Source organism: Rana temporaria, chromosome 2, assembly GCF_905171775.1.
Source record: "Rana temporaria chromosome 2, aRanTem1.1, whole genome shotgun sequence".
Classification (NCBI taxonomy): Eukaryota; Metazoa; Chordata; class Amphibia; order Anura; family Ranidae; genus Rana; species Rana temporaria.
The window spans coordinates 208,467,203-208,492,926 of record NC_053490.1 but is presented as its reverse complement, the minus strand read 5'-3'; the positions used below and the strand labels follow the sequence as shown (position 1 = coordinate 208,492,926).

Below are 25,724 nucleotides of genomic sequence, written 5' to 3'. Positions count from 1 at the left end.
TGCTTCTGCTTGCTTCCTGTGTATGGCCCCGGCTTGTTTCTGACTTTGCTTCTATTCCTGAAGGATCCACAGTGTGTGTCCTTGGCAACGGCCCCTGACTACGTCTTCTACTCTAGCCCTGCTGCCTACTCATTTAATGGGTCACCTGGCCTGCCGCCATGCTGGTCCAGCTCTGCCTTTATAAGGGGTCTCATCATCACAGACCATCAGGTAACCAAGCAGCTGACAAATCATGCATTTTTGGGTGTCGTCCTGTCACCACCTTCAAGGGTGCTCTGCACTCAGCCACAAGGGGAGCACTCTCATCACTCCGCCTTCCGACCAGGTACGTGAAAGGTGCAAACCATAGTAAATTATTGCTACAACAATGCCATTCAGAAGCAGCATTAAAAATCTGCTGCTGTCTTTGCCGAAGATGCTTGCACTGTTTGCTTAAGTGAGTTATCGGATATTTTGAAGATAATTTCCCTTTCTCTGTATAACCAATATGAATAAGTTGGATGGGTATGATTATTACACTGAATCAATGCATAAAGATGGCCAGGCATGATCTACCTATACCATAGTACATAGGAGGTGCTAAATAAATCCTTCCGCTAATATGCATACCTGTATTAATCTATCGCAGACATCCATAGGATAATTAATTAAAGTGGTTTTAAACTGATGACATGAAATCTGAACAAAGCACATCCTTCTATACTATGTACTTGATGCTATCCAAAGCTCTGAGTATGATTTATCTCCGCTGCCTCATTCTTCTGTTATCTGTATGAGTCACGCCTGAAAGCTTTTTCTTACACCAAAAACAAAATGGTGGGGGGGAGCTCAAGCACACAGCCTGTGATTGTCAGCCACAGCTGTGATTGTTCTCCATGTAGTGTAAGGAAGAGGGATCGTCCCTTCCCTCCAATCAGAGCTCTTCACCCTTAGCTGTGCAGTGTGTGAATTCAGATACATACCCCCTGCTTTTTTCTGGTGAGAGATTTTGACAGATTCTGTGTAATCTCTGTGTGCTGTAGAAGGATGTAGAGGACAGATGGCTGCATAAAAACAGGTACAGATTATGTATAAGAATTTGTTTAATCTCTGTGTATCACCTGAGGCCAGTCACTTCACTGGTTATATAGGTAATACTCGAAAAAAATTGAATATCGTGCAAAAGATCATTTATTTCACTAATGCAACTTAAAAGGTGAAACTAATATATGGGATAGACTCATTACATGCAAAGTAACATAGTTTAAGCTGTGATTTGTCATAATTGTGATGATTATCGCTTACACCTCATGAAAACCCCAAATCCCCAATCTCAGAAAATGAATATATTGCGAAAAGGTGCAATATTCTAGGCTCAAAGGGCCAGCTCCACAGCCAGCCGCCGTAACTTAAATATTCCCATTTAAGTTACACTGCTTTCGGCTGTGTAACTTAAATCCGGCCGGCGCAAGGCGTTCCTATTCAAATGGGGCAAGTCCCATTTAAATTAGGCGCGCTTCCGCGCCGGCCGTACTGCGCATGCTCACGACGTCATTTTCCCGACGTGCTTTGCGCGGTTTTAAGTTGCGCTGGGTTTTGAGAATCGCGACGGGCGTAAAAAAAAAAATACGAGTTGAAAAAAAAATTGAAAAAAAAAAGACGGCGACGCGGAATAGAAGGGTCTACTTTTACAAGGCCTAAACAGTTTAGGCCTTGTAAAAGCAGCCCTAATTTTACGATTGCAAACTAATACTTACGGAGAAAAAACGAAGCTGAAAAGCTTTGTGGATCTCCGTAAGTGCTAATTTGCATACCCAAAGCGGCATTTCGACTCGAAATGCCCCCAGCGGCGGATGCGGTACTGCATCCTAAGATCCGACAGTGCAAGTCCCTTACACATGTCGGATCTTCTGCCTATTATTGGAAACTGATTCTGTGGATCAGTTCCAAAGATAGAAACAGGGATCCCTTTTGTGGATCTGGCCCAAAGTGTCCCACTCTAATCAGCTAATTACGTCATATTTCCTGCAAAGGGTTCCTGAGACTTTAAATGGTCTCTCAGTCTGATTCAGTAGGAGTCACAATTATGGGAAAGACTGCTGACCTGACATGTGTGCAGAAAACCATCATTGACACCCTCCATAAGGAGGGAAAGCCTCAAGAGGTAATTGCAAATGAAGTTGGATCTTCCCAAAGTGCTGTATCAAAGCACATTAATAGAAAGTTATGTGGAAGGGAAAGGTGTGGAAGAAAAAGGTGCACAAGCAGCAGGGATGACCGCAGCCTGGAGAGGATTGTCAGGAAAAGCCCATTCAAATGCGTTAAGGACTTTCACAAGGAGTGGACTCAGGCTAGAGTCAGTGCATCAAGAGCCACCACACACAGACAGATCCTGGACATGGGTTTCAAATGTCATATTCCTCTTGTCAAGCCACACCTGAACAACAAACAACGTCAGAAGCGTCTTACCTGGGCTAAAGAAAAACAGACTTGGTCTGTTGCTCAGTGGTCCAAAGTCCTCTTTTCTGATGAGAGCAAATTTTGCATCTCATTTCGAAACCAAGGACCCAGAGTATAGAGGAAGAATGGAGAGGCACACACTGCAAGATGCTTGAAGTCCAGTGTGAAGTTTCCACAGTCTGTGTTGATTTGGGGAGCCGTGTCATCTGCTGGTGTTGGTCCACTGTGCTTCATTAAGTCCAGGGTCAACGCAGCCGTCTACCAGGAGATTTTGGAGCACTTCATGCTTCCTTCTTCAGATGAGCTCTATAGGGATGCTGACTTCATTTTCCAGCAGGACTTGGCACCTGCCCACACTGCCAAAAGCACCAAAACCTGTGCTTGATTGGCCAGCAAACTTGCCTGACCTGAACCCCATAGAGAATCTATGGGACATTGCCAAAAGAAAGATGAGAGACATGAGACCAAACAATGCAGAAGAGCTGAAGGCTGCTATTGAATCATCCTGGTCTTCCATAACACCTCAGCAGTGCCACAGGCGTGCCTCCATTAGATGTGTTTCTAATCGCAATCAGATGTCATCGAATTCGTAAATGCATAGTATTTTGCCTATTAAACTCATCTTTACGGTATTATGCTATGGTCCTCTTCCTTTCTATTTCCCGATCATCCGAGACCATAGGCACCACCTCACACATCCCACAGAGGGTCCAGAGGGAGACCTAAAATCCTCAGGTGCGCTGAGATCACTGTAATGGTGGTCACGCTGACAGGGTAAGGAAACTACAATACCACATTTGGGTGTCTTCGTGGTGGATGAAAATTTTCTCTATCCTTCACCTTTTTTCTTTGGATGTGCATTCGGATTTACCCCTCAAAGAGTCACTAATCCTGCAAGGACTTATTTTTCAATTTATTTTTTATATGTTTTTTTCATATATTCAATACAGTGGGACTTTTCTATATTCACATATGTTTTTTTGTCACATTATTTTATATATGAATTCGCCAGTGTGAGAAGTGTTTCTCATTCACTATTCAATATTGTCTATTTAAAATCAATTTGTTTTAGATCTTCTTCATTTGTTTTTTGAGCGCTGTACTGTATTTTACACATGCCACAGGCTGATAGCTTCCATGCCACACCGCATTGAGGCAGTAATTGGGCCCAAACCAAGTACTGAGTACATATGCATGCTTATACTTTTCAGAGGTCCGATATTGTTCTATGTACAATCCTTGTTTTATTGATTGCATGTAATATTCCAATTTTCTGAGATTGTGGATTTAGGGTTTTTCATGTAAGCCATAATCATCACAATTATGACAAATCACGGCTTAACTATCTTGCTTTGCATGTAATGAGTCTATCTCATATATTAGTTTCACCTTTTAAGTTGCATTAGTGAAATAAATGAACTTTTGCACAATATTCGAATTTTTCGAGTTTCACCTGTACTATGTATGGGTTTTTAACAACTTCAATTAAGATTTGTAGTGGCATGATAATAAGAATCTTTTCTCCACATGAATAAAACTTGTCTATTGATTACCACTGTTTATTTGATGATCGATGCAAATATTAGATCAATTACCAGAGTTTTGCTGTGTGTATTTGTGTGTTTACTATAAGGCCGCTTACACACGGACGGTCCAAACCGATGAAAACGGCCTGAAGTCCAGTTTCATCGGTCCAAACCGACCGTGTGTACGGCCCATCGGTCCGTTGTCTTTCGGTCAAAAATTTTAGAACTTGCTTTAAAATCGAACCGATGGACCACTGCCCGATAGGTCCAAACCGATGGTTAGTACACAAAAGCATCGGTTCAAAACCCACGCATGCTCAGAATAAAGTCGATGCATGCTTGGAAGCATTGAACTTCGTTTTTTTCAGCACGTCGTGTGTTTTACGTCACCACGTTCTGACCCGATCGGTTTTTGAACTGATGGTGTGTACGCACATCAGACCATCAGGTCACTTCAGCGGTGAACCACTGAAAACGGTCCGTCGAACCATTCTCATCGGTTTGGATCGACCGTGTGTACGCGGCCTAATTGATGTACTAAAAGAGTAGAAATTGTTCACTCAAGTGAAAGATACAGTGAGTACTACTGTATTTTGGTTGGGTATTAAAAATGAACAGAGATTCACCTAATTTATCAACACTGACCTTGAGCAGCCTTTATTTCAAGATCGATTGTACTAAGCATCGCAAACAAAATGATCATAAAAAATATTATTACAAATAGAACTCCACTCAAGATCTAAAAGATGTAAAGAGCAAAGTATAATGTCATATAACAGATCATATCCCATAACTATATAATTCATATGAATTTATCTAATAAGAACCTTAATTGTGGGCATATGGCAGTAGCCCATAACAAAAAATAATTTAGTTTCTTACTGACCTTAATACATGGAACTGACATCTGATCTGGTTACTGTATAGTTTGCATCATCATTGCTTTTTACCCTCTTTAACTATACATGCTCATATTTGTGCAGTGCTTGCATTGACCATTAGCTGGGAACAGCATGGCATGATATAGGAGAACGTATGGTACCAAATAGAAAAGTATTTCATCTTTGTTTGGTTAAGTATAATACATGTTAAACTCTTACCTGTGGCAAACACAACATTCTTGGACACCAACCTATGATCCATTATGGAAAACTGAGGAAGCTCTATCCTCTCAACACCAGTTACAGCGTTATCACCCCCTCTCCAATAGAACTCAATGTCATCTGTTGTATAGCCATCTGCAAAGTGTACACAAAAGAAGAAATGTTTTTAACATAAAAAACACAATTCACTACCATTTGCACAAAAGGATGTATCTATACAATATCTATCGTATATTAGTAGCTAGAAAATGACTCCAGCACTCGATCTGTGCATGTGCCCAGGTGCTCTACACAAGGTAAGTAGCACATGCAATGATAAGATAGGCAGATATTCAGTTTTTATGTCAATGATTGCTTGAGTCTCAGCCCACTTTGAGAAAGGCTGTCAGAGCCCAGATCTGAACATACAAACTATGTTGTCTCTGGCAAAGTCTCTTCTTTTTGAGCCTGGAATGCTGGACAGCTCCCTGGACAATTACCTAAAATATCTTGCCTTCACCCTGTTTTTCTTGAACCTTGAACTCTTGCTCCTCCCATAAACTTCCCATTTAAACCTTGCCTTAGCACTTCCTGTTTGCCAGATTATTGTGCTCCTACCAGCCAGTATCTCTCTCTTGTCAGTCCTGCTGCCACCCGTATCTTCGCTACCTCTCCATACCAACCCTTAGCTTGTTCCTTGACTACCCTTCTGCATAATCTCAACCTGTAACCACTTGTTACCGACCTTTGGCTTGTTTACATACTACACTTCTACTTATCCCTCCCTGCTATATCTACTATTGGACCCTGGCTTTCTCACCTCCTGGTGTTGTGATCCTGAGAACCTGGTACTAACAGGCAATAAAGCCCATCTCCAACATCTCAGGAGCTCTGGTGAACACTGGTTAATACTTAAACTCTGCATCTCGGGTGAGCCCACATCAACCCCCAGGGTGACCTGCTTGCATAGCTGTCCTGCTTGTCCTACTGCTATAGCTACTGGTCTCTGACTCCAGATCATGACAAAGGCACTCATAAAGGTTTATTTTCCACTATTCTGTTGTTTCTCCATTGAAAAGCCCTGTCATTGCCTATTATACATTTGTTTATACTGTGTGTGTATATATATATATATATATATATATATATATATATATATATATATATATATATATATATATATATATATATATATATATGCTTAAATTCAACCATTTGTTCTCTGAATAATCAACTGTTATGTTGTACCGTATATACTCAAGTATAAGCTGACCCGAATATAAGCCGAGGTACCTAATTTATAATGTATAAGCCTAGGGTGTCCACCTGCATGCCTCACTGTGCCTCACTTTGCCTCACTGAGTCCATGTGCATGCCTCACTATGTCCATGCCTCACTGTGCCCGTGCCTCACTATGTCCATGCCTTACTGTGTCCATGACTAGATTGACGTTTAACATGGGAGTCTATGGAAGGGGAGCCCAGATTTGAAAAATCGGTGCTCCCCAGTCGTAGGTCCCCAGACAACAAACTTTTCAAACTTGTAGAGGAGAAATGGGGCTACATGTGTGGCAAGATCCGGGTCCAGGGGACCTACGGCCGGCCGGTACCGGGTCCCCAAATTCACCAGAGAAATGATCGTTTAACATTGGAGTCTATGGAAGAGGTGCCAGGTTTGAAAAATCGTTGCTCCCCGGCCGTAGGTCCCCTGGACAACAAACTTTGCACATTTATAGAGGAAGAGTGGGGCTACAAGTGTGCCAAGTTTGGGGTCCAGGTGACTGGTACCCGGTCCCTAAAGTCCGGGAGATCAGGTGCAAAAAGGTGACTCGAGTATAAGCCAAGGGGGGCATTTTCAGCGCAAAAAAATGTGCTGAAAAATGTGGCTTATACTCAAGTATATACAGTCATTTATGGGCATCATAAAGGTCCACTAGACATAGATACTTAATATTCATATATTGGTTTATGGTAAATATTTTTAACAGCATTCATTGATATTATAAAATATACAGCTGCTTTTCTGTCATCAATCCCATGGACGAAATCTACCAGGTGTCATTTTGGTGACCTCTTTAGCCTAACATGGTAGTAGAAGCTACAAAACAAACATATTAAATATCTCAGTTTTGTTACAGGTGTGGATACTTCACTTGAACAGCAGTGAGCGCACAAAAGGCATCACTAATGACTTTTACTGGGGGGATCTGATGAAAAATTCCAGAAACATGAGAAAGAATATTGCCTTTAGCAACCATTCTTACGCATGTTCAGTCTATACTGCACCAGATTAAAAATAGTAGAATTCTTATTTCTTTTTTTTTCCTCTACTTGTCCTGCATTAGCCCTAGCTGAGTTAGGAGGGACATTTCACTTGATAAATTTCATGCAATCATGTAGTTCATAGAGCAATGATATGCAGTAATCCATATCAAACCATCTCTGAACTGTTTTCATTAGTCTGATTACATTATCTTTTGAATGATGATATCTGATTTCTGAGGGTTATCACATACGGTAACTGATCTTTGCAAAGTGCTATTTTATATAGTTTTCTTTGCTTGTATTGCCTGTTAACAGCATGTTCAAGCTAACATTAAACAGGTCTTTTCACTTTTGTAAAAAAATCTACAAAAATGAAAAAATCTTACATCTGGACAATGGTGATATCTTCATATCTTCACCCCTGGATCCTTGGCTCTAAAAGCCAGTAAATAATACTGCATATGTATGTGTGTGTGTGTGTTTTGAGTAGATACTACGTGATATTGGTATGGAGACTAATTGAAAGTAATGGAGAGTGATATGCATCTCAGTATACCGTATAAATTGTTACTGCTCCTTAAGAAACACACTACCAGTAATCTTCTAGGACTGCAATACATTTTTTTAAAAACTTGCCGTCACCACCCTCTTTGATTTTTCCTCAACTAATAAACTATATAGTTTGTAAAGACTGATTTCTTCCACCAGTAGCTCTGCTGTTTCTTTTCCATGTAGGTCACCTGACCGGAAGCTTGTGCATGTAACATTTATCCTCACTTAAATACTAACTGCACATTTTTAAATTTTTAAAAGATGTGTATAAAAGCATATTAAAACCATGGTATTAGTAATCTAATTAGTCGGGATTCCCATCGGGGTTCTCTTTTTTTCCCGGTGGGTTTGGCAGGTTTCCCGTCAGAAAAAACTGCGAGGGAGCATACACACAGCTTGGATTCCCAACCAAAAGCTTTCCTCGCAGTTTTCCCGTCGAAAAACCCGGTCTTGTGTATGGGGCATAAAACTTGAGGGTGGATTCAAGTTTTCAAATGTGAGTAAGGCCCCTTTCAGACTGAGGCAGGAGCTGCGGTTGCGGTATAACGCCGCTAAATATAGCGGCGCTATACCGCCGGGATTACCACGGGATTCGGCCGCTAGCGGTGCGGTATTAACCCCCGCTAGCGGCCGATAAAGAGTTAATATCGCCCGCAATGCGCCTCTATAGAGGCGCATTGCGGGCGGTATTGCCGCGGTTCCCATTGTTTTCAATGGGAAGGAGCGGTGAAGGAGCGGTATACATGCCGCTCCTCTCACCGCTCCAAAGATGCTGCTGACAGGAGATTTTTTTGTCTCCCGCCAGCGCATCGCCTCAGTGTGAAAGCCCTCGGGCTTTCACATTGAGTCTGCAGTGCAGGAGTTTTTCAGGCGGGATAGCAGCGCTATTTTTAGCGCTTTACCGCCTGAAAAACTCCTCAATGTGAAAGGGGCCTAAGTATCTACTAAAGCATAGTATATTTGGAGGTATGTGCACATTTCCATAGGGAGTTACCCAGAAGGGAACAGCAGTGTGCCTTGTGGTGGAGGATCACTTTTTAGTGTCAAACTGGATCTCTAAGGGCTGTATTTACTAGCTGTGCAATAAAAATTTTAAAGTTTTATTTATTTTCTACAACGCTAATAGTAGCAAAAAAAAAAGGCTCCATCATCCCACAAAATTCCAACAGTTGAAAAAAAATCCAAAACCTGGGACTTTAAAGGTGCCCAGTGATGTACTTCATATAAAATATTAAAAAAAAATGTACAAACGTATTGCATTTATAAAAACAATAAAACACATGGCATACAGTATTTCCCCACACACAACAACCACTGTGGTCAGGTTCATAGTGGTGAACTGACAAGTTCTATAGTACACTATAGTACTATATGTTTGTATACCAAAAGAAAAATTGTTGTGTGAGGCAAAATACGCCATATGTTTTAAATGTATTTTTAAGTGGAATAAATTGGTGAATTTTATCAGTATTGTACATGTAGCACATCATTGGGCTCCTTTAAAGTCCTGGGTTTTGGAAAGTTTTTTTTCATCTCCTAATATTTGTGGTTGTAAAAAAGCTTCTAGGGATTTTTTTATAGGTTACATAACCTGATGTATTAGGGATTATCAAAATAAATAGCAGTTTATATATATATATATATATATATATATATATATATATATATATATATATACATATATATATATATATATATATATATATATATATATACATACATATATATATATATATATACATATATATATATATATATATATATATATATATATATATATATATATATATATATATATATATAAATATAAGGGATTAGTAGTATATGATAAACAAATTGAAAAGGAAACTCTGGGCCAGATTCACAGAGATCTGCGTATCTTCTTTACGTTACACCGCCGCAAGTTTTCAGCGCAAGTGCCTGATTCACCAAGCACTTGCGTGTAAACTTACGGTGGTGTAACGTAAAGCCGTCCGGCGCAAGCCCGCCTAATTCAAATGGGGCGTGTACCATTTAAATTAGGCACGTTCCAGCGCCGAACGTTCTGCGCATGCTCTGTTTGGAAATTTCCCGCCGTACTTTGCGTGAAATTACGGCACCCCGACGTGTTTTTTGAACGGCGACGTGCGTAACGTACTTTCGTATTTCCCGACGTCTTACGCAAAAAAAAAATTAAATTAGACGCGGGAACGACGGCCATACTTTAACATGGATGGTGTAATTTTACACCATCTAAATAGCACACTTAACTTTACGACGGGAAAAACCGACATAAGAGAATGCGACGAACGCGCGTACCTTCGTGGATCACCGTAAAAGCTAATTTGCATACCCGACGCTGGAAAACGATGCGTACTCCACCCAGCGGCGGCCGAAGTATTGCATCCTAAGATCCGAAGGTGTACGAAGCCGTAAGCCTGTCGGATCTTAGCCAAATGCCGTTGTATCTTGTTTGTGAATTACAAATTAAGATACGACGCGGCAAATTTGAAAGTACGCCGGAGTATCAGCAGATACTCCGGCGTACTTATTCTGTGAATCTGGCCCTCTGTTCTCATATCAGCATACATTCACATTGATAATGAGAGGGTTTTACAGCAAACCTGAGGGCTCTACTAAATGGCCACTCATGCATATTAAAGTACATTGAACGTAAATTGGTCTGGGGCTGCATGAGTGCTGCCGTCACCGGGGAGCTACGGATCATTGAGGGAACCATGAATGCCAACATGTTCTATTGACTTACTGATGCAGAGCATGATCCCCTCCCTTCAGAGACTGGGCTGCAGGGCAGTATTCCAACATGATAACGACCCCAAACACACCTCCAAGATTACCACTGCCTTGCTAAAGAAGCTGAGGGTAAAGGTGATGAATTGGCCAAGCATGTCTACAGGCCTAAACCCTATTGAGCATCTGTGGGGCATCCTCAAACAGAAGGTAGGGAAGTGCAAGGTCTCCAACATTCACCAGCTCTGTGATGTCGTCATGGAGGAGTGGAAAAGGAATCCAGTGGCAACCTGTGAAGCTCTGCCATTTTGGGCCCAATTTGGACATTTTCACTTAGGGGTGTACTCACTTTTGTTGCTAGCAAATTTACACTGTTATACAAGCTGTGCACTCACTACTTTACATTGTAGCAAAGTGTCATCTCTCCAGTGTTGTCACATGAAAAGATATAATAAAATATGTACAAAAATGTTAGGGGTTTACTCACTTTTGTGAGATACTGTATCTATCTATCTATCTATCTATCTATCTATCTATCTATCTATCTATCTATCTATATATATATATATATATATATATATATATATATATATAGTAATGTTGGGGGTTGTTTAGCTTCTGTGTAGAGCATACCAGTGAGCAGAGTCCACGCCAGTTGTGCTTTTTAAGGGCTTGTTAGCCCAGGAAAATAATAATCAATGGTAAATGCAGAGCCACCTGACTCTCTTCAGAAATACTGCTGCTTAGGCTTTACACTTCAGCCCTCTTGACCACTGTACGTCTTTTCAGCTTTCGTGATGCCCAGCCCACAGCCTTGGGCCCTCTGACTACACCATGCAGACGTGCATGCTTCTCCTTGGGAGGGTGGAGACCAGAACGCTTGTCCTGACTCTACTATAAGCCCAGGACCCACCTGCTCAATCAACCAGCCAGACTCCTGGCTGTTTCCAAAACCCAGGCCCAGTATTGGAGATTCCATCCCACCCATATTGCTATGGAATCTCTGGGCTCCAGGTCCCACTCCCCAAGTGGATTTTTCAAAGTTCGGAGGAAACTGATCAAACAGATTCCTCCACATTAAATAACCCTGGAGCCCCTCAAACTGCCTATCTGAGAATCATGGCGACAATTACAGGACAGGGAACTGTACTGTCACAATTTATATATATATATATATATATATATATATATATATATATATTTATGGTCATGGCCCTCTGACCGAGAGAGATGTGGATCACATAAACATGCAACAAGACTTACAACATAAATAGACCTGATGTGTGCCTTGGTGGTCTGGTCAGTATGCCAAGAAAAGGGGGCATACCCAAGGTAAGTAATGGGTAGTTAATTGAAGAAGGATATGCTGAGAAGTGCCCTGAAAAAGGGAACGTCAGTAGGGTGTCGAATGTGATTGAATGCGCAGACTCATGGACATGAGGTGAGCTGGGAAGAGCCGGCCCTGTGACGTGTAGTACCGCACACTGAACCGACAAAGAGCATGTGTGAGTGGGCTGCTTAAATACCCTCCCATTAACTCAGGCCACCATATTGGCCTTCTAATATATATATATATATATATATAAATATATAAATATATATATATATATATATATATATATATATATATATATATATATATATATAGATATAGATATAGATATATATATATATATATATATATATATATATATATATATATATATAGATAGATTTATCTATCTATCTATCTATCTATCTATCTATCTATCTATCTATCTATCTATCTATCTATATCTATATATATATATATATATAGATAGATATATATCTATATATATACTGTAGATAGAGATATCTATCTATCTATCTATATATATATATATATATATATATATATATATATATATATATATATATACATATTGATTTTGACATTCTGAAATACGAGGTGACTGATGGGCATTATGTTTCACCTCGCATGCGTTCATTTTCAGAGAAATAAGGTTGAATCTGGTCCAGGTTTTACCAGCCACCTTATCAGGGTTGGTTCCGGTCCAGATTTTGCAGTGGTGGTATAAATAAAGCGGGACTGGAGCAAAAGATTGCTCTTGACCTGGGACTCAGGAAGCCATACCTGAGAAAGCTACTGATCTGAAGTTTGCTTTGTGGGAGAAAGAAAAGGTTTCCATAAATTTTGTTTTGTGGGTGGCTGGGAGAAGCCCTTCACCTGTGAGTTAGGAACCTGATATGTTTAGTTAGTGCCTGGATAACAAATGGAAAAATAAAATATGGACAGCCCCACACCAAAAAACCTTGATGGTTGTCTTTATTTAAAAAAGGAAAAATGCAAGGAAAGGAAAAACAGCTGACGCTTTTCGCACTATAAATTAGTGCTTAATCAGAGCCATGATTAGGCACTAATTTATAGTGCGAAACGCGTCAAATGTTTTACTCCCATGTAGTGTGCTGTGACTTGTAGTGCATTTTTCCTTTTTAAAATAAAGACAACAATCAAGGTTTTTTGGAGTGTGGCTGTCCATATTTTATTTTCCCATTTGTTGCCTTGTGCATTGCCAGCACCCTTGATCTCCTGAGACCATACTGATCATCCTAACACAATCCACCTGGAGCAGTAACTTTTTTTCTTTTAGTGCCTGGATATTAAGGATTTTTTTTCTGTTTTGTTTTATTTTTCATGCAACCTTTCAAATAAAAACTGGCTACATGTCAGCTTTTTAAGAAAGACCTGCTGTCTCTGGACTACCATTTCTCCCAGGGAAGGTGATCCCCATTTGAGCTAACTCCCCCACATAATATATATATATACTGTATATATATATATATATATATATATATATATATATATATATATATATATATATATATATATATATATATATATATATATATATATATATATATATATATATATATACTACATATTTACCCTGTATATGCTGTATATAAACATACATCATTTGCAACAACATTGTCACACAGTAAAAGATACAAAAGTAAGGCAGTTATAAAAGTTATCCCTGGTATTGTGCTCTATCATAAATAAAATGGTTGCAACAAATATGTATATCTTTGGAAAGCCTATATAGAAACATGCTTCTTTTAAGAAACTAAAGAGGAATAATACATACAGCTTTCTATTTCCAATGTACAGTTCTGCTCATCCAGTGGATATCTTCTTAGGTCCATCATACATGCTGCTGTTGTTGTTATTCTAAAAAGAAAAAAAAAATTAATAAATACACATGGACAACAGGATAAAAGCAGAAATATATTGGCAAAAAAAATAAAAAATATTACTGTTATCACTACAAATATTTTTTAGGCTAGGTTCACACTTGTGTGGATGGTTGCGGGTGCAGGACAGCAATACAGTAAATCACACTTGTTCCACAACCACCCGCAGCCAAACTGTGATGCTCCTTTGCAGATGTGCAGGGCTATCATTCATTTTTAACTCTAGCTGCATTCTAAAAAAAGGTGCAGGAACCTTTTTTCCTGTATGAAACAGAGGTATTTGAATGGGTTGCTGTGCCTGCGCAATCCCGGCTCGCAGAGCTGCTTAAGTGTGAACCTAGCCTAATAGGGAATTCCAAGCTAAACTGTCTTGGGTGTGTATGGAGAAGTGCCTGGTACAAAGTTCATCTCACTTTAAGAACTTTTTAAAACATTTATTGGTTAAGAGCATCAGATGCAGCCAATTTGTTTCAGGGGGGAAAAAATAAATCCCTTCTTTAGGGCTTGAGTGGTTGATGTTAATAAAATCACCACGGAATGCACTAAAACATCTGTCTTAAGGCCTGATGAAGACTACCGTCTACTAATGGCACTAAAGGCAGTCTGGTGAATGCTTACTTACTATCAAGGCAGAAGCAACCAAGGACCAGAATAGGATCCACCCACACTATTTTTTAATCACTGACCTGATTCTTTGAAAGAAAAATCACTTAGGCCTTGTACACACGAGAGGATTTATCCGCGGAAACGGTCCTCTGGACCGTTTCCGCGGATAAATCCTCTGCCGGATTTTGATCTGATGGTTGTACTAACCATCAGATCAAAATCCGCGTGGAATTCCCTCCGCGGTGACGTGTCACGCCGTCGCCGCGATGATGACGCGGCGACGTGCGCGACGCTGTAATATAAGGACTTCCACGCATGCGTCGCATCATTACGACGCATGCGAGGGAGGGAATCGGACGGATTGATCCGGTGAATCTGTACAGACCACCGGATCAATCCGCTGGACTGGATTCCAGTGAATAGATTTCTTAGCATGCTAAGAAATGTTTATCCGCTGGAAATCCATCGGCCCGAAAAATATTCACAGATAAATATCCGCTGGGTCGTACACACCAGCGGATCTATCCGCTGAAACCGATCCGCAGATAAATTCTAGCGGATAGATCCTCTCGTGTGTACAGGGCCTTAGAGAAAAACCCATGGAACCAATTATCACTTCTACTGCTCCTGTGCTATTACACACATTAGGGGTAATTGTGGATGCCTTCTTTATCTGTTGCCCCTACGTGGATGAACAAAGAGTGATCCCCTCTTTACACAAGCTCTACCTAACCTGGAAACTATATGTAGCGCTCACCCCCGAAGGAGCCGCTGGTTGATTTTGGGATCGGCCTGCTAAGTTACCCTGGCGGTGTCTAGGGGTGCAATTGTGAGAACAGTGGCAATGAGCGAAGGTCCAGACAGCCAATAAAAGGGTTTTCAATGCTTTATTGCCCAGGCCAAACACGGCCAACATCAACACGTATTAGGAAGGTCAAGGTTGATGAAGGAAAGAGAAGAGAACCTTGCGGTATCAGGCCTGGATATTGAATGGAGCAACCAATACTGCTCTGTATAGTACCAATTGTAGTAACTCGTCACCACTCTGCTCGGAGTGGGTAAAGTGCCCCTGGACAGACCCCTATAATAGGCCTGGCAGCCGAAGCGTCACTCTGAACTAGCTGGGAGGAACGAGTCTCTCTCACAGACCCGGCTCTAGGGCCTCTGCCACAGGCCAGTTTCAATAAAGGACTTAGATAAATAAAGAGAGCGAATCCTCCCAGTTGACTTTTCCTATATGGGCCCCCCGGATGACAGCAAGCATACCTGTCAGTGGTCCGGATGCCCGATCCCAGACGGGGATCCTCTCAACAAGTCATGGGACCCAGTGGAACACTAGGGTCCCTTTTCTCCTCAGGATGAGGTTCGATGCAACTGTCAGCTTTGGCGAGGTGGGCCGCGCTGGTGGGGTCCATGGATGCGCATACCCTGAAGGTGGATACCGCACCTGGAACGGGGACCCCGCAAAGATTTTTCAACACATGACCCCTGTTACAGATATACTCTCCCCCAGCATGCCCCGCGAGGGAAAACTCCTCCAATTGGCTTCTGGGGAAAACTTGCTCTGCCAGAACCCCTCTGGCGCCAACTGCAAGGGGTGGTATTGCACCCCTTGACCGCAGACTGACCCAGTGGAGATTTCTGGGATGACAGGAGTCCCACATTTACACAAACACGAATGGCAGCAAAGTAACTCTCCCATTCCCACTTACTTTAGCATAACGCCCATGCTGAAAGCAAGGGGGCGCTACATATACTTTCAAGATTTCACCTGCTGATAACATTTAACACAAAGGCCTGCCTATAAAATAAAACCATTACATTTTTAGATGAGATGTATGTCTGCCAAGCTCACACTAACTGACATTGATTACAAAGGGATTGTGGACTTCCTTAAAAAAAATGATGCAAACAGCAAGCTCCTATTTATCTTAGAAACCCCCTAAATATTAGATGTCATACTTTGGATAGGCCAAAATGTATTGTCTATAATGATAGTTAACATATTTTTATTTTATTGTTTAAAAAATCTATGGCTTTCTGTACAGGGAAATGACACTAGAAGCAACAAAGAACCTACCACAATCTACCTATGTGACGAAAAACAAAATATGTGCACATGGATATATTCTTATTAGAGAAATAAACCCTTATTTTAAATTACATTGAGAACTAATAACTATGAGGGATGGAATCCATCATTGAACTTGACGACAGCGTTCGCACATTACTTAAGAATTACTTAACAAGATAATTATTTTTGTTCCCAAACTTTATAGAAAGCATTGTATGTAAAATATAGTAGAGTATAGTGTATCTAAAAATTACATTAAAATTGATAAAAAAAATTATAACACAGGCAGTGCTTTTGTAGAAGTACATATCTTATTACATAAAAAAAAAAAAAAAGACCTAAGTTAACTTCTAAATGTGAGATAGCAGATGAACATTAAAGAAAAACAGAGGCAGTGGAGGAACAAGCTGATCTCAAGCTACCAATATGGTGTTATTTAATCATCTAGCACACAGTACAGTGGTTAAATGGAAAGTGCAGTAACACATATCAGCTTATTGCATTTCAGCTTATGGTAGTTCACAAGTGAAAAGCGAAAATCCAGTTGCCAATGTACTTTGCAGAAAGTCACTTTATTACAATACCTTATTTTTTTATTAGAAAGTACCTCCTTTACCTTTTCAATCATGAAGAGAAAAAATAAATGAATGTACAGGCAGTAGGGATGAGCTTAGGATTTGAACCAAAGCCGTGTTTTGTCTGAATGTTGCTTGTCTGAAAGTTGTCGTATGGTTAAACTTAATTGAAATTCTGTCTGTTCCCAAAGCCCTGAACCTCCAGCTGCATGGGAAAATCATATTTAGTAGTGGTATCACTTCTGCTACTAAATCTGCCAGTTTCTGCAGGACACCTAGTTGTTAGGGAGCCAGCAGCTACTGGCCTCCTAACAACAATGACTTACCCCCCCCCCCCCCATGGGACTGCCAGCTGAGGATTCCCTGCTAAAAACTGAATCTAAACAAGGGAATGTGGAAGGGATGGCTAATATCAATGACCAAATAGTGACATGGCCATGTTTAGTCAATGATGTTAGCGACTGTCCCTTGCCCATTTGTTTACATTTGAGCTGTCAGCAGGAAACATATCACATGACGAGGTGCAGCAAAGGGATTGGACAGGTTGGCATGTTTTTTGGTTTCTGTAGGTGTCGATAATAGATTTTCATTGTGGGACTTTTGTTATTCTTCAGTAAAGGACTTGTCAAAAAGGGTGTGTCTGTATTTACTGTTCACCTTTTTTTTTGTGAATGAGTCACAGTATAATGTACACCTTACTCATTCACACAGGGGTTTGGCTGGATATCTGTGGGCCCCTTTATTTTAAAGAAAGATTACAGATTCCAACAACCCCCCTGCCTGCAGACCCCATACAACCACTAAGCCAGGACTGTGTCCTCATAAACAAAGTTATTTGCCAGGGAGTCTGCCCTGGCAAGGTACTCTCTCCATATTGAGTGTGTGTGTATAGTTGGGGGGGGGGGGCACACTACACTATAAAAAAAAATCATTTTGATGCAAAATATGAATTTTTGAGCTCATCCTGTGTTTAGAATTATAATTATAGTTATAATTATAACCTATGATTTGCCCATCTTGGGCAATGGAACAGATACACTTCAATTCTCCAGAAGCACATACATGCTTTTCATTAGCTCATGCTCTGCTCTGTTCAATCACTGGTAACAAAAGCTATGAGATGCAAGAGTCAAAGCTTACAAAAAGGCATGGCAAACGGTTTGGGCCAAACATTTGATTGATTGGCCATTCGCCGAACACCTGAATTTGCAGGGTATTGTAACAGGCGCCTGTTCTTTTCTGTAATGCGTTCCACACTGGAATGCATTACGGCGACCGCGCAATGACGTCATCGCGCGGCACCCTGTGCGTTTCACCGTGGAACACGGAAGTGCGCCGCACTATACGGCGCTTCTTTCAAATTACTGCCGACGCATTACAGCTGTCTGGTACCTGTCTACTGCCTATAAAGGCATTCACCTGATACACAGACAGCGTTCTATTATTGTCAGCCGTAGCTCGGCCATGCTACTGATATTGGTGCCATTGCTCCCCATGCTGCAACACCGCTCCAGCCTGCAACTACTACTTTAGTGTGTTACATCTACTGCAACAGAGAGCCATTGCTGGGGACTAGGGATGAGCTTCGTGTTCGTGTCGAACCCATGTTCGACAGTTTGTCGAAATACGAACGTTATGGGCTGTTCGCGCCAAATTTCGAAACAATCCTTGTTTTACTAAAAAAAACACATTTTTAAAACATCATTTGTCATTGGGACAGAAAGTGAATTGCAATCTTCTGAACAGATGCACACAGACAGCAAAACAAATGTTACAGGGGTGATAACCCTTCTCTATGTTTTCAGAAAAGCTTAAAAATTATTTTATGGCTGAAGCTACACTTTAAAGAAGTACCAGTTGAAAATTACAAACAGATTCTACTTAACAACAAACCTACAGTGCCTGTCTTGTTTGCACCGCCTGTATAATGCTTTTTAAAGTATAAAGGGCCAAAGGGGCTTGTAATGACCTGGGGGGAGTGGGGAGAAACCCATGCTATTTTTCTCAATGATTTTCATCCAAATTGCAGGGACCAGACATTACATTAACGCAGCAAGCAGTTTTAAATGACTTGTTTCTTATAGTAATCTCATTTTGTGCAGGGACAGTTCTAAACATGTGCCATCTCACAGGCATACTATAGACACCCAGCAGGTACGATATTTAAAGGAATTTTTCATATTTTTTTTCACTTTAAGCATCATTAAAATCACTGCTCCAGAAAAAACAACCGTTTTTAAAACTTTTTTTTCCATTGATACATGTTCCCTGGGGCAAGACCCGGGTTCTCAAACTCGTTTTCTGACAATAACTTGCATATTAGGCTTTAAAATGAGCACTTTTGAATTCAAACATTCGAGTCCCATTGACGTCAATGGGGTTCCAAATGTTCGCGCAAACGTTCGGTCCGTTCGAAGGTTCTGGTGCGAACCGAACGGGGGGTGTTCAGCTCATCCCTATTGGGGACAACCTTGAGGCCTTCCTTGCTGAACACCTTACATCACGTATTCTATGCTACTACACTTAAACCTGCAAACGGATAAGTAGTTATTGTGTCACTTATAGTGCCATAGGAAAATCTGCTGCTTGTGTTCCATCTAATACTATTGCTATTACTTATTATGCCTTGTGGATATCAACATACTATTTGGGAGATATTATTGTACAAAGGACGGTTTCCTAAGGAATACCTTAAAGGGCCATCTACCTCCAAATTACCTAAGCTATATTTGCCTCTCATGTGCAACTATAATTACCTAAACTATATTGCTTCTTATATGCAACTACTATTACCTGAGCTATATTGCCTGTCATACGCAACTACTAGTTGTCATTACAACTCCAATTACTACGAGCTTAACATAAGTAAACATTTTCTTATAGGCCTTGTTCTAAATTATTGAACATGTTCGCTCTAAACTTTCTATGCTAAGGGTTGATGGTATTTCATACCATCTCCTTTAGTGGCCTAATACATTCCTATATGTATAAGTGAAATGATGTAGAGAACCCCCAAACTCCTGTTTGTTTGGAGTGACGCCTGGGGTCCTGTACTGATAATCACTTGCATATATAGGTGTATTGGAATCTTCAAAGAGTATATTATTATTTTAAGCTCTGGTTGCATGTTGTAATGCGTCCATCCTTAGTAGCTCAATGCATTTCTTTATGTGAGAGAGAGATGATGTAGAGATCCCCCAAACTCCTGTTTGCGTGGAGTGACGCCTGGGGCCAATACTGAGTTCTCACATAAAGAAGCGCATTGAAATCCCTGCTAACCACAGTTGTGGTTCACTCCGTTCACCAGTGCTGTTACAGGTATTCACCCGGTGTTCGCCCCAACAAACATCCTGAAATGCACTGAGTGCTGCACAGTGCCTTCTGCGCCCTGACTGAGAAAAGCTTTGCCCAATCAGGGGACAGTGCAAGCTGGTTGTTACGTAGTGGGGCGTGAAGCCGACCAAAGCTTCCTTAACAACTGATGAGTCATCAGTTGTCAATGGATTTCCTCACTGACAGCTGAATAATAAAAAAGTGCTGCTTAAAAATTAAAGAAAAAAACTGCGTGCCCTTATCATGCAGCCCGGCAGGTCAGGAAAGAGGGGGGCAAGTGAGTGCCCCCCCCCCTGAACCACACCAGGCCACATGCTCTTAAAGAGGAAGTAAACCCTCTGAAAGAAACCAAAAGGACAAAAAATTCTGCAAGGCAAAGGCATAATCAGCTAGTATGTATAGCATACTGGCTGATTATGTATTACTTACCTCAGATCGAGGCCCCCGCAGCGGTCCACGTCTCCCCCTCCAGCCGCCCACATGTTGTCCCGGAGTGACTTCTGGGTATAGCGGATCCGGCGCTGTGATTGGCCAGAGCCGCATGCGCATGGGAACAGCGCAATACAACTGAAGCAACGGCACATAGTGCCATTGCTTCAGTTGGCTTAAGTGTGCATGTGCCGCATGATGTTGGCACATGCAAATACAGGGATATCTCCTAAACCGTGCCGGTTTGAGAGATATCCTTGTTAGCTACAGGTAAGCCTTAATATAGGCTTACCTGTAACATAAAGTTGTAAATAATGGTTTACAACCACTTTAACATGGGGGGGGTGGGTGCCTTGTTTCCATGTTGATAGAAACATGGGCCTTGATCCCCACAACCGTGGCATGGGGTTGTTGGGGTCTATGGGTGGGGGGATTATCAGAATCTGTAAGTCCCCTTTAAAAAGCTCTGAGATCCTGCCCCCCCCATGTGAACAGGTATCGGGTGTTAAAGTGAAGAAAAAGTAATAAAAATAAGTTTTTGACAAATCTTTTTTTTTTATTGTGTCCCTCATTGTAAATCCATCGTTAACCACACCACCCGCCGACCTGAAAGAAACAAAACAAAGAAAACGCTCCTCCTCCTGGGATGGCCTCCCGCCGAATGAGCTTTGATAGTGCTTATTCATGTAAGGGGTGGGGCTACCTTTCTATATCACCCAGTGGCCCTGTCCCTTCTGACATCAGAGGCCCAGCATGCACCAGTCTGTGATGTCAAAAGGGTGCTGGCCACAGGGTGACATAGCCAGGTGGCACCACCCCTTACCTATATAAGAAATGTCAAAGCACCAAGGAAGTATTCAGCAGGGGGTCATCCCAGGAGACGGAGCGTTTTTTTTCTGGTTGACGGGCGGTGTAATTAACAATGGATTTACATCGGGTACACTGTTTTTGTATTTTTAAAAAAAGGAATTGTCCAAAACGTGTCTTTTGTTTTTATTACTTTTTGTACACTTTTTGGTGGATGGGCTCTACTCCCATAGACTTCAATGGGGTTTGCCGTTCGGGCTAGAACATTTCTCCTGTTCGGGAGGTGTTTGGCCCAAGTCTACTTACAAAGGTTTATGGTCCCCTCTATGTGAAATTGAGCCCAGTCCTGTTAGTTGGAATGAGTCACATGCTTCTCTATACACAGAAGTACCTGGTATTACCTTTGGCTCCCGGCACTGAATGAATCAGAAGAGGAGTGAAGGAAAGGTAAGTATATTCTGCTAAGGATGCAAGGATTAAAGCAAGCCATTTGCTTTGGCCAGAATCAGCAAAACAGAGGTTTGCTTCAAAGTAAGTTATTTCATTAAAGTGACTCTGTCACCTATATTATAACTTCCCAAATGCAAACCCTGCAGGAAAAAGACTGTAAACAAATTATATTTCCCATTGTTTGCACCATCAAAAACAGCTCTGTTAAAAAAGAATGGTACCACAAAATTTACTGAGAAACAGTCACTAATTGGAGAGCCAATCTCCTTGGTTTTCCACAGGAGGACACGGTAATGGCATAGAAGTCAGCAGAGACAACCAATTTAGCACTGGGGAGAACCAATCAGACTAATGGTTATGAAATTTAGGAAAAGTATTTTATTCCATTAAGATGATGGCTTAACTAAGAGAGACATTCTAGGGAGATTGAAATATGGAAGAATCGTTGTCAACTTAGTAAGACATTTCTCACACACAAATGGGTATACTTAGAATTTCACCTCAAAGGACATTCTGCTACTTCTGCTGAGTATGGAGATACCCCATGTGTGAGACTTTTTCAATGATTGGACAGATTAATTATGTAGCGTTGTATCTTGCATATCACAAAATCAACCAACATTATATTGAAAACAGTGTACTGTAATGCTCGCCCCCGAAAGAGTGGTCAGAGAAAATGGCTAAGCGTAGTCACCTATAGCAGTCCCCTTACATATAAGTCAAGCAAGCCTAGCCTACTGGTACCTGGGTGCCCCCAGAAATGCTATGTTGACTGGCCAGGCATTACAGGAGGCTGAACAAATGGTGAACACAGTTCCTGTGATTCCAGGAGCACAGATTGGAGAAGGGAGTTCCAGAGAATGAGAGACATACAGGAAAAGTCCTGGAGGTGAGCATGGGAGGTAGTGACAAGGGAGCTAGAGAGCAGGAGGTCTTTGGAGGAACAATTTGGTTGGTATTTTGAAACTAGCGCAACAAAAACACAGTGAAATAGAATGTAAACACCCAGAGGCTATCTCTTCAAAAGATTAATTTATTGTGAATGGAAAACCATCACAGCATAAACCAAGATTTCTACTCCCTACAAAAATACCCCCCCCCCACCCCACACACATTGAGTGTGTGTGTGTGTGAAACTTATATAGCGCAAACAAATGCGAACTTAATCGCCTCAAGGCGCTGGCATCCAGAGTTGTACAGGTCTTTCAGAAGAGGTGGGTCTTCAGTTTTTTCCTAAAAACCCGATGATTTTCTTCCAAGCGGATGGTCGTGGGTAGAGCATTCCAGAGCCGCACCTTTGTACCTACATCCTCTCCCACAATGTTATCCATCCCCAATACTAAATCCCCTAGGTAATAAAGCTCAAAGCAGCCCTCCTGAAGTGATGTGACCAATCCCCCCTACAAGATCGATCCCCTATATGTGGCACCTGCATGCTGTGTGGACCGCAGTCCATTACACACATATACTAACAACTCAGGGTTCTGAATGAGGTGATACTGCACCTTATAGCCACAATTGGCAAATGCAGTAGAACCAAAATACAGGAATTCCTGAGAGCCAGTAAGTCAGGGCACTGCTGAACAGCTGAGTCGTTTAGACAAGCTGACGATTGATGTTTGACAGTCCATATACCACAGATAAGAATGAATGCCAGATAAGGCTCTCTGCAAAGCAGGAACAGTGATGGGAGCTTGTGAGGCTGCCACTGAAGGTGTGGTGGGATAATTAGGAAGATAGCCAATGAAAAGTACAGTCATGGAGACCAAAGGAGTGAAAAAAATGTAATGAGGAGGGGGTGGTCAACTGTGTCAAAGGCAGCAGAGAGGTACAGAATTCGGAGAAGCATGAGTACAGAATAGTGACCATTGGTTTTAGCAAATCATAAAGTCATTTTAGGAAGTAAGGGAGTCCCAGTGCATTTCCCCTCTATTAGTGTTAGTATTAGTTAGTATTAGAAAAAAAAATCATCTAAGTGCATTGGAAGATTTCCCCTCTATTTTTTTTTTAAATGTCATTAAAAACGACTCTGTGTGGGCTCCAGAGCATTTTTCTTGACGTGAAATATGGGCATTAAAAATTTAGAACATGCTCTAAATTTTCACCTCATTTTTCACGTGTGTAGGCTTTAATGACGGGAAAAAAACACGCATGCTCAGAAGCAAGTTATGAGATGGGAGCATTCGTTCTGGTAAAACTAGCGTTTGTAATGGAGATAGCACATTCGTCACGCTTTAACAGACTGAAAAGCACAAAGACTGAAAAGCGCAAATTATCTCACCCAATTTTTACTAACACGAAATCAGCAAAAGCAGCCCAAAGGGTGGCGCCATCTGAATGGAACTTCCCCTTTATAGTGCCGTCGTATGTGTTGTATGTCACCGCGCTTTGCTCCAGCATTTTTTTTTCACGATCGTGTGTAGGCAAGGCAGGCTTGACAAGAATCACGTCGAGAAAAACAACGTTTTTTTCTAGGACATGAAAAACGGCCGTGTACGTGTCATTAGTGTTAGTATTATTAAAAAAAAACTGACAGGTGTTCTAATCCCTTTCCACTGTAGACAAAACAAAAAAAAAAGGTTTTGCCTTTAATTAGTCATTACATGGTTTCTTCTTATAAAGTTTACTTAATTTTATTTGTAGCAAAGTCAAATGTATTTTTACTATGCAGACAACATGATGCATTGATTCTTTTCTAACACAAACAATGGTTAGCTACTGGAAACATGTTTTATTGCTTTTTACCAGCTGCTAAACCAAGAGGTAAGCTAAATTAGAGCTATTTTTATACTGCCTAAATTAACTTGTATTTTGTGGCTGTAAAGGAAAAAGGAAAGTTTCATAAATTCTTAACACTTACCAAATCTTTGACTTACATATAATGTTTTTTTATGCTATTTCTAGTTTATTCAAGCATCACAAATACTTTCTTAAACTGTTCCTGTAATTTACCAGGAGATGTCTTAAAGTATATGTAAACCCGATCACTAAAATACAATAATGTACCGTATATACTCGAGTATAAGCTGAGTTTTTCAGCCCTTTTTTTAGGGCTGAAAATACCCCTCTCGGCTTATACTCGAGTCAGTGTACCTTGGGCATCCATTTTTAAAACTCTTGGCTTCCGCCTGGTCCCACCCCATTCCGTGATAGGTGTTTGACACTGGGTTCAGTGTTCCACCTATCACGGACGTTCTTTCATCCTCGGACTCAGTTTCCCAGCAGACACGGTGTTCAGTGTTCCACCTATCACGGACCTTTTCTTGTCCGGGGATGAAAGAACGTCCATGATTGGTTATTGGTATATAACATGTTAATGTAACTTCAAAAGTTAGTTGGACCAAGAGTACACCTTTTCAGTAATGCTTTTAATGGCGTGGCTCTGTGGCTCACACATGCGTTTGCAAATGCGCGTGGACAAAACCCCTGTTTTTAACGCATACAGTTAGACAGGGTAATTGGTTGTTCTGCAGGCTGGTCGGTAAGGAGGCTTGGTTTTTCCCTGGGCATTCCCCAGGTTTTGTTGTTATCTGCTTTAGCCTTCCAATGCCACTTACTGCGATTGCCAGCTATAGATGGGGGCGGTGGACACCTTTATGTTTCACCTGTGGTGCTTATAT

General features: G+C 41.1%; 1 protein-coding gene across 1 annotated transcript in view; it reads right to left on the bottom strand.

Moving 5' to 3' along the window:
* GABRB3 (gamma-aminobutyric acid type A receptor subunit beta3) overlaps nt 1-25,724 on the bottom strand; it is a 249,772-nt gene that overhangs the window by 43,433 nt on the left and 180,615 nt on the right. Inside the window, exons 5-6 of the mRNA XM_040336319.1 lie at nt 13,725-13,807; nt 5,066-5,203 (exon numbers count right to left, since the gene is read on the bottom strand). Coding sequence (XP_040192253.1) covers nt 5,066-5,203; nt 13,725-13,807 — 221 coding nt within the window. The remainder of the gene's footprint in view (nt 1-5,065; nt 5,204-13,724; nt 13,808-25,724) is intronic.